This window comes from Monocercomonoides exilis, assembly GCF_001643675.1.
Source record: "Monocercomonoides exilis strain PA203 chromosome Unknown scaffold62-463630, whole genome shotgun sequence".
NCBI classification, from domain to species: Eukaryota; Preaxostyla; order Oxymonadida; family Polymastigidae; genus Monocercomonoides; species Monocercomonoides exilis.
In genome coordinates, this window is record NW_027150607.1 from 380705 (window position 1) to 397942 (window position 17238).

General features: G+C 37.3%; 5 protein-coding genes across 5 annotated transcripts; 2 read left to right on the plus strand and 3 right to left on the minus strand.

Moving 5' to 3' along the window:
- Positions 1–900: 900 nt before the first annotated feature.
- MONOS_9915 (uncharacterized protein) lies at positions 901–8177 on the minus strand. The gene has a single exon (XM_067880457.1). It carries the CDS (start codon positions 8131–8133, stop codon positions 1165–1167), a length of 6969 nt encoding a protein of 2322 aa, XP_067719502.1. The 5' UTR covers positions 8134–8177; the 3' UTR covers positions 901–1164.
- A 24-nt stretch (positions 8178–8201) lies between these two features.
- MONOS_18310 (uncharacterized protein) lies at positions 8202–8737 on the plus strand (the record flags this gene model as incomplete). Its single annotated transcript, XM_067871319.1, has 2 exons — positions 8202–8273; positions 8339–8737. The coding sequence occupies 2 exons, from the start codon at positions 8202–8204 to the stop codon at positions 8501–8503; spliced, it is 237 nt and encodes a 78-aa protein (XP_067719503.1). The 3' UTR covers positions 8504–8737.
- A 382-nt stretch (positions 8738–9119) lies between these two features.
- On the plus strand, positions 9120–9858 carry MONOS_9916 (profilin). The gene is made up of 2 exons (XM_067880458.1): positions 9120–9252; positions 9380–9858. The coding sequence occupies exons 1-2, from the start codon at positions 9145–9147 to the stop codon at positions 9647–9649; spliced, it is 378 nt and encodes a 125-aa protein (XP_067719504.1). The 5' UTR covers positions 9120–9144; the 3' UTR covers positions 9650–9858.
- A 66-nt stretch (positions 9859–9924) lies between these two features.
- MONOS_9917 (uncharacterized protein) lies at positions 9925–15967 on the minus strand (the record flags this gene model as incomplete). Its single annotated transcript, XM_067880459.1, has 2 exons — positions 9925–15874; positions 15946–15967. The coding sequence occupies 2 exons, from the start codon at positions 15965–15967 to the stop codon at positions 10833–10835; spliced, it is 5064 nt and encodes a 1687-aa protein (XP_067719505.1). The 3' UTR covers positions 9925–10832.
- A 405-nt stretch (positions 15968–16372) lies between these two features.
- On the minus strand, positions 16373–17215 carry MONOS_9918 (uncharacterized protein). Its single transcript, XM_067880460.1, has 3 exons — positions 17005–17215; positions 16817–16947; positions 16373–16756 (listed from the first exon to the last, which is right to left on the minus strand). The coding sequence occupies exons 1-3, from the start codon at positions 17121–17123 to the stop codon at positions 16449–16451; spliced, it is 558 nt and encodes a 185-aa protein (XP_067719506.1). The 5' UTR covers positions 17124–17215; the 3' UTR covers positions 16373–16448.
- Positions 17216–17238: the final 23 nt, after the last annotated feature.

Sequence of the window (17238 nt, forward strand, 5' to 3'; positions counted from 1 at the left end):
TTTTATGATCTGTAACACATGTTTAGTTCAAATGAATTAAAATTTCGTCTCATTCTTCTGACGAATCATGTTATTCTTTTTGAAAAGTCGCAATTGTTTATTTCTCAATTCGATCAAAATAATTCATCAATTGATCACCTTTTGCTACATAATAGTGAATTTTATATTAAATATGAATTCAAATTCAAAATCATATTTGATGATAAAAAAAAAGAGATTCACAGCACAATTTTTTTCTATCTGATAAACAAACAATTGCGACTTTTTAAAAAGAATAACATGATTCGTCAGAAGAATGAGACGAAATTTTAATTCATTTGAACTATTATTATTTGCAAAAACGACTTTTTTTCTATCGAAAATAATATTAATACTTATGATTTTGATAATTGCACAAAATAATTCTTGCAATCATGAGAACAACCTTTTTTTAGAGAATGGTTTTTACATCATTCTTTATGTCAGTGAGTCATACATAATAAACAAATATTCAAGTTTTTTTATAAAATGATGAAGACTTTGTGTTTATTAGAATTGTTTTTTGTTAATTTTTTGCTTTTCCTGACAGGCTTTCATTTTTTCATAATTCTGTTTTTTGTATTTATTTATTTGTTAATTATTGTCAAAATTGGTAATATTTTCCCCGATAACAAGCTGAGCAAAGAAAAAAAAAATCAAATAAATAAATAAATAAATAAATAAATAAATTAATAAAATTCCAAAGATTTCTAAATCATGAATTTGATGTTTTTATTGATTCTCAAATGTATTGTGATTTAACAAATGATTGTTAATTTTTGATCTTTTCAAAATTTCCGCTTTATAATATGAAGTCATATGCAAAAATGTAACAAAAACATATCAATAAACATTTTCTGGAATTACAAAAATAATCATTCATTTTTTTTTTTCTGGCAAAATTATAAACCACTTAAACAGAAACATACACACACAAAATTTTTTCCAACAAAAAATTGAGTAAAACTTATAATATGTGTCAAAATATACTGAAATTCTATCAAATAAAACATTAACAATTTTATAATGGAATGAAACAAAACAAAGCAACAAATCATCATCAACAACAACAAAAAAGAAACACACAGGCACGCAGAGAGAAAGAGAGAGAGAGAGAAAAAAAAATAAACACTAAAAGCCAACTATTTATTCTGTTCGGTGCAAATTCAATGGGAATGGAAATGAAGTGCGAGTTGTTTGCACTTTTGGAGAAGCTACAAGAGCAGCAGAATTAGAAGGAAGAGATGTGACAGAAGGCGAAGGAGATCTCTGTCTGGGAGATGAACCAATGCGGCGAGTGAGATTGATAATTGGTGTTTCACGCGAATTATTTTTGGTGCCGATCTTTCTTCCTCTTTGATTTTGCAAGGATTTCACATTTTTGCTTTCTTCTGTTTTATCAGGCGATTTCATTGAATTTTCATAAGTTTTCAATTCATTTGACTGAAGAGGATCAACATTATCGGAAATTGCACTTGAATGCGAAGGAGATTGTACAAATGCTGGCGGAGAGGGAGGAGGAAGCGGAGAAGGAGTCGAAGCTGGAAGACTCAATCCATCAACATCCGCACTTTGCTGCTGAATTGAAAAAGGATGGCTATCAAATATAGGAAGAGACGTTGCTGACAAAAGAGAAGGAGGAGAAGAAGAATGAATGAGCAAATTGGTGTTTATGATTTGAGGAGTATCTTGTGCCAAAGGAGTGGAATCGAAGACTGCGGGTGGTGAAGATAAAATCGAAGTGGGTTGAGGTTGAGACGAAGATGAAGCATCAGAGATCGAAGAAGATGCTTGAGTTGAAGAAGCAGGAAAAGAAGCATCAGATGACGATAAAGCTATTGACGAAGGAGTTGGAGATGTTAATGGACGAGGTGGCCTTCCAGTAGAATGAGTTGACAATTGCCGGGGAGCTGCTGATAAATCTCCTTTCTTCTTCTTTTTTGGAGTAATTCGCTTGACATCGTGCTCGCTTTGTTGGAGTGATTGCCTTTCTCGTTGCATTGTTGAAGATGAAGATGACCCAACTTTTGAAGAAGAAGGTTCTGGTTGCATGCGAATTGATATTGCAGATGGGCCAGTGAAAAGCGGAGGTGCTGGACGAGAAGAAGAAGAAGAAGGAGAAGAGCTGCGAGAAGTAGAGACATGAGAAGATGAAGGGCGAGATAATGATGAGGATGAAGTGGAAAAAGAGGATGAATGCTGTTGATCAAATGTGGAAGACGAAGAATTTTCCGTCTGAGAATATTGAAATTGTGGAGTGGCAGAAGCAGAAGTATCTTTTAATGGGAAGATTCTATTGTCTGGCAATGAAAACTGATCATTAAAAGATTGAAGGGAAACAGAATGAACGTTTGCAGTTGACTGAGGAGGTGAAGATGTAAATGAGTTGCTAATCAGAGACGGAGCTGTCATAACAGAGGAAATGTTAAGAGATTGCTGTTGCTTCAGCTCAAATGATATTTTTCGTATTTGCGTTTCTTTTTCTTCGAGCAGTGAATCCTTCATTTGTATCAGAGATTCGTATTTTGCTGCAATTGTTCTGAGCTGCTCTTCGTTGTCTCTTTTCAGCTCAGCCAACACTTTTGCTCTTTCTTTTTCTTTCTCATCCGCATCCTTCTCGACCTGTGCTGTTCGCATCATCAGCGAATGAAGTTGCTGCAAAATGGCACTTTTCTTTTCCTTTTGCTGGAGTTGCATTTCCAACACTGCCACTTTCTCTTCCGCGTCGGCTGCTTTTTTCTCAGCTTCTCTCACTCGCTCTCTCAATTCCACACAGAATTGTCTCTCTCTGCTTCTTTCTTTCTCTTCCTCTGCAAATTCTCGCAGCTCCTCCTTCATCGCATTAATTTGTGCTTCATATGTTTCTCTGAGAAGCAGTCTGCTCTGCTCGTTCCGCTGCAGATCATTCATCATCTGCGTTCTCACACTTTCTGCAACTGCCTCTGCTTGTGTTGCTCGAGAGGTCAGCGCTGCATTTTCTGCTGTCACACGCTGCAGTGCTGCCTCGCCTTCCAGTCGGATGGCTCTTTCCTTTTCGGCCTCTCCGCGCAACGCAGCAACGCTGTGCACAAGTCGCACTGCGTCTGCTTCTGCCTTTGCTGTCCTCTGCGCTTCGGCTGCTGCAGTGCTTTGGAGCATCACTTTTTCTGAGTTCAAATGGCGCAAATGAGCAATGAACGTTGCAGAAGGAATCACAACAGTCGCTTCAGGATACAACACTTTCTGAAGAGAAAGCATTTCACTGTCCTTTTCTTCGGCTGCTTTCTGAAGTCGTTGTATTTCTTCTTGCAATTCCTTCTCTTTGTTCATCCACTCTTTTTCTTTTCTTTCGAATTCTGGTTTTAATCTCATTTCTTCTTCATCAGCACTCATTTTGCCTTTCTTTGGCATCAGTTCATCGAATGCAGATTCAAATGGAGATTGGAATGCTGCAGATGATTGCGGTGATGGGAATGACTCTGCAGTCTTCACAGAAGATGTGCCAGATGAAGCAAGCGACGAGGATGAAAGTGCCAACAACTCTTGTTTTTGTGAACGAGATGGAGAATTGAATGATTCACCATCGATTGTATTGACAACAGAGGGAGGAGAAGTCGGAGGAGTTGAAATGGAAGATGATCCGCTGGTCGAATTCAGTTGCATATTTCTTTTTTCGCTCTCTTTTCCTTTGCCTGAGAAGCGTCCTATTTTCTGCTTTGGTGCTGCTCGAAGTTGCCCTCCTCCTTTTTTAGCTCTCTCGACAGCTCTTTCCAGTTCATTCACTCGTTTTGAATGGATTTTCCTTTCTTCGTCCATCGCCTTTTCTTTCGCTCTGATCTGCTCTGCAAATTGCTTCTCCAATTGCACTTTCTCAGCCTCAGCGTTTGCAGCAGCTTTTTTTGCCTCTTCTTCCCAGTGTATTCTTTCTTTGTGGTGGATATCGCTCTGAAGAAGCAGCCGAGCCTCGCTTTGCTCCAGTTCTTGTTTCAATCGGCTTATTTCTTCTTTTTCCTCAGCTGTCACTCGATTTTGTGCTCCTCTTGCTGAATTCACTTCCTTTTTAGCCTTTTCATCTTCTGATTGCTTGTCATTTGCTCTTGCTCTGTTTTGTGCAATCAATTCCTGCACATCTGCATCCAACCCTGAAATTATATTGTCCTTTTCCTTTAACTGACGTTGGAGTTTCATGTTCTCTTTTCTTAACGTTTCTAATTCTTCTTCAGTTTTAGAGCTATTTTCAATTGCACTCTGCCTTTTTTCCTGTTCTTTTGCATTTTCTTCTCTTTCTCTCTTTTCTGCTTCCACTTTTGGCTTCGCCAGCATGTCTTCAATCTCTTTCCTGAGGATCTCATCTGACTGGCTGTTCTTCTTTTGCATCCACTCTTTCATCATTTCGTCTGCCTCTTTCAATCTTTTCCTCATTTCCTCTTCTGCTTCTTTCAGCTTCTCTTCTTTCTCCTTCGTCCGCTTCGCTTCTTCTTCTCGTTCCATCTCCATCACATTTATGGTTATCTTCATTCGCTTCAGTTCTGTGTCTTTTTCCTTCACCCGATCTCTTTCTTCATCCAAAATATGTACAAGTTCAGTCAGCTCCTGCTCTCTTTCAAATTCTCGTTCTTTTTCCTCTTCTTTTTCTGCTTCTGCTTTCCTCTTTTCTTCGTCTTTCTCTTTTCTCCATCTTTCTTCAATTTCTTCTCTTTTTGCCCGCTCCTTCGCTTCTTTGGCTTGTAATTCTACAACTCTCCTTTCCAATTCCCTCACTTTTTCTTCTCTTGTTGCCTCAGCAATCGAAAGCACTCCTTTTTGGCTTCCCTTCTTTTCTTTGGAATCTTTTCCTTTGCTTCTCTTCGCTTCTCTCTCTCTCCACAGCTGCCCCAATCCCAGCCGTTCCCATTCGATCGCATCTTCTTCTTTCTCTTTTTTGAGCTCGTCCAATTCGTCACTCAAAGCTGCGTTGATCGTCTGCAGTTCATTCAACTCTGAGTCCACAAATTCCATCCTCTCTTTTATTTGCTCTTTCTCGTTTTCTCTTTCTTCTTTTAATTCTTTCAGTTCTTTCGCCAATTTATCTTTCTCTTCCTTTGCAATCGCTTTCTCAGATGCTATTTGCACCTTCAATTGTTGCACTTCTTCTTTCAGCGCTTGTTCTGATTGATTGTGTTTGATGTTTTGTACAACAAATGTTTTCTCTTCATCCTCATCGTTTAACTTCTTTTTTTTCTCCTTTTCCTTTTCCTTCTCTTTCTCTTTCTCTTTCTCTTTCTCCATATCCTTCTCCTTCTCCTTTTCTTTCTCTTTTCTCTCCACTTCCCTTTGCAGTCTGCTTAACTCAAGTTTGAACTGATTTTCCATAACTTCTTCTCTCTTTTTCTGCTCTTCCTCTTCTTTTTCTCTGATCATCCGCTCACTTTCCCATCTTGCCTCATATCTTTTCCATCGCTCTTCTTCTTCTGCTTTTTCTCTTTCGCTTTCCTTTTGAAGTCTTCGAATCTCATTTTCTCTGTCGAATTTTTCGTCTTCTGCTGATTCGACAGCTCTCTGCAGCCTCTGGTTCTCTCTTTTGATCCGTTCTTTTTCGTCTTTCAGCTGCTCTTCCCTGTCAATCGCCCCTCGCAGCTCATTTTCCAGTTCCCGAATCTTGTTCCACAGCTTGTTGTCATCTGGCTTCTCGACTTTTCGTTCGTCTGCTTTCAACAAAAGAATAATTTCTTCAATTTCCTTTTTGCGTTTTGTTTCATCTTCTTTCTCTTTCCTCTCCCTCTCTTCTCTTTCTCTTTCTCTTTCTTCTCTTCTTCTTTCTCTTTCATCATCTTCTTTTTTCATCTTAACTCTTTCCTCTTCTCTTTCCTTCATTCTCTCCATCCACTCTGCTCTTTCCTGTTTTCTTTCGTTCTCTCTCTCTTTTCGTTGTGCTTCTCTTTCTTCAAATGCCCTCTCTCTTTCTTTGTGCAGCTCCTCAATCAGCAACTGGATTGCAGCAGGCACAGCAATTCCTGTTTGATTCGATAGAAAAGGAGAAAGCGGCTGAGGCGCATTGAACTGAGCTTGAATTGATGATGATGATGTGACTGTCGGTGAAGTGAATTGGTTGCTTTTTGGAGAAGAAGAAGAAGAAGAAGAAGAAGAAGAAGAAGAAGAAGAAGAAGAAGAAGAAGAAGAGGAAGAAGAAGAGGAATTTGAGGTGTTTGCGAAAGGTTTTGAAGATGAAGTGGGAGTTTGCGATGAAGTGGTTGAAGTGGAAGGGAACGTTTGTTGTTCAGATTCTTTTTGTGTTGCATTTGTTGCATTTTTCTTTTTCTTTTTCTTTGTGGCAAGACGAGGAATGCGTGAAACGAACGACGATGTGGAAGCAGACGAGGATGGTAAGGAAGATGCAGATCCATTTGAAGTGGATGAAGAAACAGACAAATTGGCAGCTGAAGCAGAAGAAGTGACATGAGAAGGAGAAGACGCAGAAGGCGAAGGAGAAGGAGAGCGAGAACGAGGAGACGGAGAAACACGTTTTGGGCGAGGAGAAGGCAGGCGCCGAAGAGAAGGAATTCTGCTGACGGATTGTTTATTGCTTCCTCTCTTATTCTTTAAGAGTCCAAATCTCATTGCTTGCTCTTCTTCCTCTTTAAGCAAGCTATTTCTTTCGCTTTCGTCGCTTTCATCATCTCCTCCATTTTCTTGTTTTTTGTTTGATGTTCCATTTTCGAGACTTGCATTTTCATTCACTTCACTTTCACTCAGAATATCAGACTTGCCCACATTTCTTTGCTCATTTTCTGAATCCTCTTTTTTCTTTTTTGCTTCTTCTTTCGCTTTGTCTTCGAGCATTTTCTGTTCTTTTTCTCTTTTATCTTCCTCTTCCCATTCTCTCTTCTTGTTGATATACCGATCAGCTTCTGCAATCAACGCATTAAGCGTACTAAATGTTTTTTCTTTATGTTCAATTTCGTCCCATTCAACTTCATCTCCTTCTTCATACTCTGCAGTTCTTTCATTATGCTCACCATCTGCGACTGTTCTCTTTTCACTTGGCAACGTTTCTTCATCCATTTTCTTTTCATTTGTTATTTTATCCTTTTCTTCAAAAGTCTCTTCTTCTTTTCTTTCATTCTCTCTCTCATTCCCAATTTGAGCTGAATTTTCACGGTTGATGTCATTTCCTTCGTTTTCATTCAGCTTATCCTCATTTTCTTCTTCTTCTTCTTCAATGATGGAATTCTCTACCATCATTCGAAGATTACCTCGTTCGTGTCTTTCTGTGTCACAAGGCGAATGAATAGGAGCAAATATTGATGGAGTTGACGAAGCATAGTGAGAAGGACTAAGTGGGATAAGCTCGGCAGAAGAAGGATGCCGTGGAACAAGTTCTGTTGCTACAACAAATGGATACGAATTTGGAACAGGAGAAGAAAATTCCGCTGATGAATTATTGGATGAAGAGAGAGAAGTGAACTGAGCAGGAGTTTGAAGTGCATTAGAAGAAGAACGAGATATTTGTTGTGGAGTTGATGAAATGTCAGATGATGTGAAAGATGATATATTTGAAGAGGAGGAATCGTTGAGGGATGAAGGAGTTTGAATTGGAGATACAGGTTTTGGTGTATGAAAAGGATGTGAAGATAATGATTCAAGAAGCATTGACGGTCGATCCTGCAAATGATCTATATCTTCTATTAACAAATCCTTTTTAAGTTCAGGCGACAATGAACTTTTTGCATCGCAATCGTCAGAAAGAGAACTATTGCAATTTTGGCTAATAACTTCGACATTTCGAATCAATGAACTTTCTTCGCCAATTAAACTTAACTCCTTTGACGAGTTTGATTCTGCGGATTGCGACTTTTGTTTCAACCGAGAGAAAGAAAGAGAATCTTCAATTGAACTCATTGTAACTGTAATATCAGAGATATTCTGATAATCTGGAAGTGGAGGAAAAGAGGGTTGCAGTTTTTCCACTTCCAATGAAAATCTTACTGAAGGACGCATTGAATTAACATTTAAAGCAGGAGAATTTCGTTGATTTGTTTGAGATAATTCAAGCAAAGAAACATCATCTGCAGTTCTTTCATAACTGTCACGATTTACATATGATTCGCTCTCTGTGGATAAAAGCATTTCATCGGAAAATTGCTCTAAGTTTGTCATGGAAAGCAAATGCTTCAAAAATGCAAAATATCCAAAAATTTGTTATGTATCAATAACCTTAATAAAAAATGTCAATTCAACAAACCGACGAAAAAATAATTCTTGACGAGAGGCAAAAGGCACAGTTGGAAGAACGATCGGTATTTAAAGACTTTATTTGTATCTAATATTTTTTTGAAAAAATTCTGTGAAAATATATTTTCAGACAACAATGGCAGAGGAATATCAAGCATATATGAAAAGCCATCCAGAAATAAAACATATATTGTCAGATTTTCTTTGTGACGTTTTAACAAATAAGCCAGAAGATGTTTTCCAATATGGCAAAGAGTATTTTGAATCAATAAGTGCTGCATATCCAAAATCATAATGAGAAATCATTTCGCATCACTTCACGCCAAACGTTCATGTTTCATTATTTTTTTCGTTTTTCTGTGAGATTATAATGCTTTTTTTCAAAAGCAGGATTGACTTATTTTGTGTTTATTAGATTCAACTCTTTCAATTGCAATCTAATGATTCAATCTTTTAATTTTTAATGATTTCGAAAACTAGTCCAATCAAAGTTTCCTTTTAATTAACCATAACAAGCATTTAATTTATATTATTTGATTTTTTTTATATAACAAATCAATAACTGAAATGAACCAAATCAGCTCCAAAATATCATTTTTCATTTTAATCGAGTTTTCGTTTAAAACACATCAACCTGAAAAATGCAACCATTCAAATTATAATTATTATTATTATCTTTATAGGAATAACTATCTTTAGAAAAATTAAATTAATTATTCATGCGATTTTTTTTATTTTTTAATGGAATTTCTGGATATGTACTTCGAAAAATATTTTTTGAAATGAAAAAATAATTTTTTTTGCAAGATACGCTCTTTTACAATTTTTCTTTTCATTTCCACAAATTACTATAAATCATTTTGCCGATCAAACAGTCCATATTATGGTTAAGAAAAAGATAAATAATGGTTGGATTTAGATCTTTATTTGTATCACATGTCTTGGATTGATCATCTCAACGCACAACTTGTTTCAAAAGGTGTAAGCGCTTGCGCCCTTCTGGGAGCAGCTGACGGTGCAGTCTGGGCAGATCACGGAAGTGGAGTTTGTTTTTCTTATTGTTGTAATTTTGATCCATATCAAATTGGGATCTTTATGTTTCTTTGAATATTTCGTGTTGATTGATTTAATATTAATAATTTGAATGATTCTCAATGCACTCAAACTTTAGTTGTCTGCAGGTGAAGCTCAAAACATCGCAAAATTGTTCTCAAATCCTGCATCTGCTTTTGCAACAGGTGTCATGGTTGGAGGAGTGAAGTTCTTCTGCACAAGAGCTTCTGATGATACCATTGCTGCAAGAAAAGACCAACGTGGACTTTTCCTTTGCAAATCTGACAAAGCTATTGTTGTTGCTCTCCATGATGAGACAATGAACGCAGGAACATGCAGCACCTTCGCTGGAAAAGCAGCTGATTATTTCAGAAGCCTTGGATTCTAAGTAATATTATTTTTATGCAACATTCGATAGCCCTTCTTTCTCTCTGTTATGATCCCTGTTTACTGAATTTTTTTTGATTTCAAATCATCTCGTATATTGATTGACCATTTATATGTACATCAACATCGTAGTGCTTATCTTTAGTTCCTAATCACCAACTTGTTTTTGTATGAAACAAAAATAGAAAAATCATTCATGTTTTTTATTTTTATATTTAAGGATATTTTACAAAGGATGATCAAAATATGTTGAAAATTTGAAAATACTTTAAGATATTTCAAAAGAGGGATACTTCAATCAGTATGTTCTCGAATATGAAGTGAAATTGAACATTTGAAATTCAAAAATAGTTTTTCTTTGAATAAAACCATCATGAACATTCCATCAACGATAAAACATGAGAAAAATGTAAAAAATAATTATACAAAAATCGAAGGATAAATAGAGAATGAAATAATATACACATATAATAACATTTACAAAGAAAAAGCTATAATTGATAAGTATTTAAACAAAGAAAAAATAGAAAGATCAAACAAAAGTCCAAAACAAGTTTCCATATGGGAGTGCCAAAAAATTGCACAAACTATCTTCATTGAACAAATACAGTAAAAGAGGAAAGGAGTGCATTCAGCAATTATACTTTGCGATTAAATATTTAGAGTAAAAACAGGAAAATAGAATCATCTCTAGTTTAAAAGAACAGCGAGAATCGAAATGTACTCAACTAGATAATTGCATGCAGACAAAAACAAATATCAATACAAATTAGCAACATAAATCAATATGAGGAGAAGCAAATAATCTACTTTGTTTTTTTGAGAGACTAAAAAATGAGAAAATTTCACAAAAAGCAAAGTAAAATTTTTACTCCAGAAAAAATTCGCAGAAGAAAAATAAAATTCATTCCGTTTAATTCGAAATACAAAAATTTGGGGTGAATTTTTTAGCATTGCAACATTACTTGCATCGCATCTAACAAAAATAATAATTTCATAAAATATGCTTGTTCCATCATCATTCACAAAGATTCTAGAAAACTCAATTTGTCTATTTTTGTAGAATTTCATATGACTTTTAAGACTCAGAATATTTTTGTTCTTCTTGTATACTTCCAACCTGCTTCAATTTATCCTTTTGCCTTTCTGCTCTCTTTCTTTCTCAGTTCTTCGATGAAGTGCAATTAGACCGTATGATTGGTTTGCTGTTCAGTTCCATTTTCCTGTTCTTTCGCTGCCTTTTTCCCGCCTCCTCTCTTTTTCCTTCCAATTTTCACTTTCCTTCCTCTCTCTTCATTTTTAGCAGCATTCCCGTCTTTATTCTCTCCCCTGGGCTTTTCGAGCTTCGTCTGCTTTTTCTGCATTTTTCTTCTTTTTTCTCTCAAAAGGCGTTCAGTTGTTGTTTCAAAAGGAGTCAGCCCTGCCTTCACTCGAGACACATTCAGCTCTGCTTCCAATCTTTTCCTCTCTTCTTTCTCAACAAACCTCTTCAAACGGAGCTTATCGCGCATCACTTCTCTTCGCAGCACTTCGACTGCTATTTGAAGATACTCCACTTCTGTTTGCATCTTCTTCGCTTCTTTTTCTTCTTCTGTTAACTCTGCCGGCTCTGCTTCTAATTCACTTTCTTCTTTCTTTCTTTCTTCTTTCTCTCCTTCTTCATTTCCTTCTCCTTCTTTGTTTTCTTCGATCTTCATCTTCTCATTTTCAGCGATTGCTTCTTCTGCCTTTCTGATTGTTTCTATCAAAACATCCAGCTCATTCTCTTTTTCACTCCACACACTCAAACTCTTCCAATACGCCAATGAATCAGTCAGTCTGTATTTTTCAATATCATTCACTCGACATTCTTCTTCAGACATCAACATTCTTTCTCTTTCTTCAGATTCAGCTTCAATTTCAGCTTCATCTTTGATTTTGTCTTCTTCAGCTACGTTATTATTTTCCGTTGTTGCTTCCTCTTCTTTTATTTCTTCCTTCTCTTCCTTCTCTTCTTCTTCTTCCTCTTCATCCTCTTCTTCTTCTTCTTTTCCTTCTTTCCCTTCTTTTCCTGCTTCTGCATTTGCATTCTCAATTTTAGACAAAATAAGTGCATCTTCTGAATACATCCTCATCTGCTCTTCTTCTCTTTCCATTGCTTTTTCTTCGTATTCCTCGTCTTCCTCTTCTTTCTCCTCCAGTATCTGCTTCCTCTTCTTCACACTCTTCACAACAATCTTCTTCAGCTGAGGATTGCTAAGCTCCCACTGCTTCTTCCATTTCTGTGTGAAATACTGCAAACCCATCGTTTCCCTCTCGTTTGTGCGCAAGTCCATCATCTTCTTCTGATAGAAAATAACTCTTTTCATGTGATATTCCTTCAGCCTCCTCAAAAACTCCCTCCTTCGCCTCCTCTCCAGCGCCTCTTTCTCTCTCTTCCTCTGCTCCCGCTCCTCATTCGCCATTCGCTCTCGCTCTTCCTTCTCCTTCCGCAGCTGCCTCTTCCTCCTCTTCATCTCCTTCTTCTGCGCCTGCTGCTTCTCAAACAGCTCCTTCAGAATCGCCTGCTTCAGCCGGCTCTCCTCTGCCTTCATCAGCGCCCTCTCCGCCTCTTCCCTCTCAATCTCCTCCAGACGCTGCAGAAGATGCTTCCTCCTCGCCAGCTGTGCGGCCACTGCCTCTTCTTGTCTGCGCAGCTCTTCTTCTTCTCTCCTCATCATCTTCATCTCGTCATTCACATCACTCGCTTCAGAATTCTCTCCCTCATTCTGCTGCTCTTCTGCTTCTCTTTCTGTCTCTTTCTCTTTCTCTTTCTCTTTTTCTTCTGCATTTTTGAGAAGTGCAAGCAATCTCTTTTCTTCAAATGTCAAGTTTGCTTCGCTGTTTGCTTTGTCGTCCATGAAAATCGAACTCAACTTTATTTTTCTGCTTTCCTTCGTTTTTTCTGTTTCGATTCGCCAAAGAATCAATTCCTCTTCTTTTCTCATCAATTTCAATTCGTTTTTCCTCCTCTTTTCTTCTTTCTTCTTTCTTTGCCTTTCTTTCTCTCTTTCTTTCTCCCTCTTTTTCATCTGATTTTCTTCGTCTTGCATCAAAGCCAGCTCAATTAGCTGTTGCTTCATTTGCTCTTCATCTTCAACAGCTTTGTTTGCTTCTTCCTCTTCTTTTGCAATCAAATCCGTTTCATCTGCTTCTTGTTGAGATTGCTCTTCTTTTGCCTTTTCTTCTTCATTTTCATTTTGACATGTCACTTCCTCAGTTTCATCTGTTATCTTTTCTGTTGATTCCTTCTGATCTAATTCTTCTTCTTCTTTGCTCTTCTTTGCTATTTCTTCGCTTTCTTCAACGCAACAAACAGATTCAGATTTTTGAGCATCTTTTTCTTCATTCTCAACTTTCTCGTCTTTTTGAGCTTCTTCAGATTTCTCCTCTTTTCCTTCTATTTCATCAGCTTGTTGATTCTCATTCTTTTCCTCTTCGTTTTCATCATTTGACGACTTTTGAGTAACATTCAGCAGATCTGAAGCTTCCTCCACTTTTTTGCATTCTTCTGAAGATTCATCAGTTTTGCTGCTTTCTTCATTTCCATCAATATGTTTATCTTCATCTTTTGTTTCAACAGCTTCTATTTGCTCTCCTTCTTCTGATTTCTCATTTGGTTGAGAATCATCAACAGCTCCTTCTTTTTCTGCTGGTTTATCTGCATTCAGTTCTTCTGAATCTGCTTTGTTTTCTTCTGCTCTATTTTCTAATTCAACAGCTTCATCACTTTGTTTATTTTCTTCTTTTTTGTCTTCTTCTTTCAGCTCCTCCTCATCTTTTCCTTCAACACCACTTTCGCTTTTGATCTTTTCAATATCTTTCATCAGTAGCCCTGTCATTTCATCATTTGAGTCATTTCCATCTGCTGACTCACACACATTCTGATTGGCTCCTACAAGCACAATTGCTTCTCTGACAATAACATTCTCTTCTTTCTTATCTTCTTTTTGAACATTCTGCTTTTCAGAACTGTTTTGCTGGTCTTCAGTTGCAGCTGATGCATTCATCATTTCTCCATTGCTCATTTCATTCATCTCACTTTCTGTTTTATTTTGTGATTCATCTAAGACATTTGAGCTGTCTTGTTTAATCTCTTCCTCTTTTGCTTCTGATTGATCTTTCATTGAAGATTCATTTGTTGCGTCTTGCTTGTCATTGTCTTTCATTTGGATGGGAACATAAATCACTTTCGGTATTGTTTTGTGTTGTAAATAGCTTCCTTTCTTCTGAAACATCCGATGAGACGACGCTGGTGCAGATGCTATTCGCTCGTCTTTGCCTTCTTCGTCTTCGTTCTCTTCTGTTTCGTCTTGTCTTCTGCTTCTTCTGCCCCAACTCTCTTCGAGTCTGCTGAGTGTTGCTTTGATGTTCGATGCACCAGAAAGCAATGAAAGTTCGTTGGGTGTCACTTTATTTGGAAACAATTCACTTTTTGTTGGATTCTCTGCTTCTTCTTCTTCTTTCGCTTCAACCTCCTCTTTTTGATTTTCTTTGCCATCTTGTTCGTCTTTTGGTGTGAGCTGATTCAGATTTCCTTCATCTCCTGGTTCTGTCATTTGCCTAACCTCTTCTTCCTTTTCTATAATTTCATCTTCATCTTCGTCTTTATCGCTCTCATCATTTCCTTCTTTCTGTCCTTGAGATTCACTCAATGGACTTTCATCATTTCGTGACAATCTGTCTTTTCTATCTTCACTTTGAAGTGCCCGTTCAACCTCCTCCTCCTCCTCCTCCTCCTCGTCATCGTCTTCATCGTCATCGTCATCGTCTTCGTCTTCTTCATTGTCATTATCATCATCTTCTTCGCTTCTTCTCTTTTGAGTGCTCTTATTTGTCTCATATCCCCCTTTCTGCTGTCTGTTTCCAGCTGTCTCCTGATTCAGTGTTTCCACCAGATCTGGATACTCCCAGTTTGTCTTCTGCAGCTTCTGCCTCTTCTCCTCCAGCCACTTCTCAAACGTCATCTTCGGTCTCTTCCACTTCGTGCGCCGTGTCGAAACAAGACCGTCTTTTCGCTCCGAACGCGGTGACGCTTCGAACGATAAGCGCGACGAATGCGGCGAGGAAAACGAAGAAGCCGCAGAAGACGAGGTGCTTTTGGGTGTTTGCTGCAGAAGAGACGGAGTAAACAGAGCGGGCAGACGGCGCGGGGGAGACGAAGAGAACGTCAGCGACGACCGATTCTTTGCATTCCCTTTCAATTTTGCAGAAGGAGCAGAATTGATCGAGTAACCTGTTCCTCGTTGTGGCTGACTTTCCCGAAGCTTTTTTTCTTCATCAAATGCGCTTTTCTGCCTTTTTTTGTTTCCTTCTTGTTTCTTCTCTATTTCTCTCATGATGCGAGCAATGTCTTCTTCTTCTTCTTTTATCTTCTGCTTCAACTGATTCACTCTGTCCTGAAGCTTTTTCTTTTCAATTTCTTTTCTTTCTGCTCTGCGTGCCCTGTCATTCTCGCCCTTTTCTTCTGTTTCATTGTAATTTCTTCGTTTTATCTTTCTTCCATCTGCGTCGTTCTGCCTTGCCTTTCGATTGCTTTTGTCTCCACTACAATCTGATTGTCTGCTTTTGCTTCTTTCAGTCGTATCTCCTTTATTGCTCTTTTCATTTTGCTTTCTGTTTGATTTTACAGGTTCAGCCTTGATGCTGCTATCACGTGCACGAACATGAGAGTTCGATCCTTGCATTGACTGTGGAATGACTGAGAAGTCAGACAGAGAGAATGAAGTCGAAGAAGTAGAAGAAGATGAAGAAGTGACACCCTGCGAGAGCGGAGAAAGAGGATGATGAAATGGAGAAGAAAGTGAATGTGCAGGTTGAGGTGTAAGAAGCAGTTGAGGTGAAGGTGAAGAGTGAGGAGACTCAGTTGAGTAAAATGAAGATGAAGATGAAGAAGACGAAGTGCGGAAATGCTGATTTGTGAATGAAGATCCAGACGAGATTTTTCGCTTAAGGGATGAAGATTCTATGTTCGAAGCTTTCAAAGGAGAAGAACTTCTGTAGCTCTGCCTTGGTGATGATGTGTTTTTATTTTTGGCAGAAATATATCCACCACTTTCAGATCTTAATTTAACTGGAGGTAACGCTCTTTTATCCACAATCTGAGGCGATGATGGATGTCGAATAATGGAATTTGGAGTGCCGATAAAAGAATGAGAGGATTTTAAAGATGGTTGTTTGAACCCTTCTCGAAGAGGGGGTAATTTTTCTGAAAAAGAAAACGAACGTTAAAAAGAAAACAAAACAAATTAAAAGTTACTATAAAAAAATTGATGCTACCTTCTGCTGTTAACGCTTGCATTATATTGACTTTTTTGAATAAATAATTGAATAATGAATAAAATATTCTTTTTTCTATATAATATCTAAAAAAAGCAATCAATACAATGAAAAAACATTAATTACATAAGTGCTAAACATAAACAAAGAGTTCATACAGCTTTGTGTTTTTTTTGATTTAATAAAACTCTAAAATGCAAAAAAGAGTAAATGTCATAAAATTTCCAAAATAATTTATAATCATAAATGTGCATTCACATAACAATGATTAGTTCACACAACAATAACAAGTTAAGAGCAAAAATGCTTTTTCTAAGAAAAATCTATGCTCTTTTAACAGATTTGAAGGAGTAATTATTTAATGGGTATAATGAACGCTTGAATAGAAAGGCTTCAGAACAATTTTAAATTCATACACAAAAGAAAATGCTGTTATAACTATTTTTTTTTTTTAAAAAAAATTAACTTGCAAATTGTATGATTAAAAAATTGAAATGCAAAAATTACCACTGAATATTTCCTCTTCGAATTGCATCACGATCCATATTTCTTGCTGCACGAGGACTTCGAGATGCTACTCTTCTAGGTGATGCTTGCTCGCAAGACTGTTGAGGTTGTGCAGGCTGAACGGGTTGTTGAGTTTGTTGAGGCTGTGGTGGAGGTGGTGCAGGCTGAGAGCATTGATTTGGTTCATTGCATTCCTGTTTTTTCATCCCTGGAAACATTCCCATTTTATTCATTTGATCAATTTGCTTTTGAATACCCTTCGGAGGCTCTTTTAGTATTGTTGGTCCACATCCAGGCTTCCAATCTTTTTGAGAGAAATATTTTCAAAAATCTAAAATAAACATTTTGCAATTGAAAACAAAACCTGCACTGGGACATGAAACATATCCAAGACCATCTATATATCTTTGAGTGCACATGTTGTTTTCTTCAATCCATTGGGGATTTCCGCTTCCATCATCAATTTGCTTATAAACTTTTCCCGTTTCTGGATCACTGATTAAAATCAAGTACAAATTTATGAAGAAATAAAAAAGTTGAAAAACCGCAAACGTCACCGACATAGTGCTATAACCATTGCTTAATGGCATATTTAGTTGGGAGCAAGGCATGCATCGAAAACATTGGGAAAGAACATCGTTAAACAAAAGAGAAAGCAACACAATAATCATTGCTCGAGGGTATTCAAAGAAAGAGTTGATATCATTTTTGTATACAGCTTCAATCGATCTCAAGTCAAAAGTAATTTTCTTTTTCCTATAGTGTGGGAGTAGAGATCTCTATGAT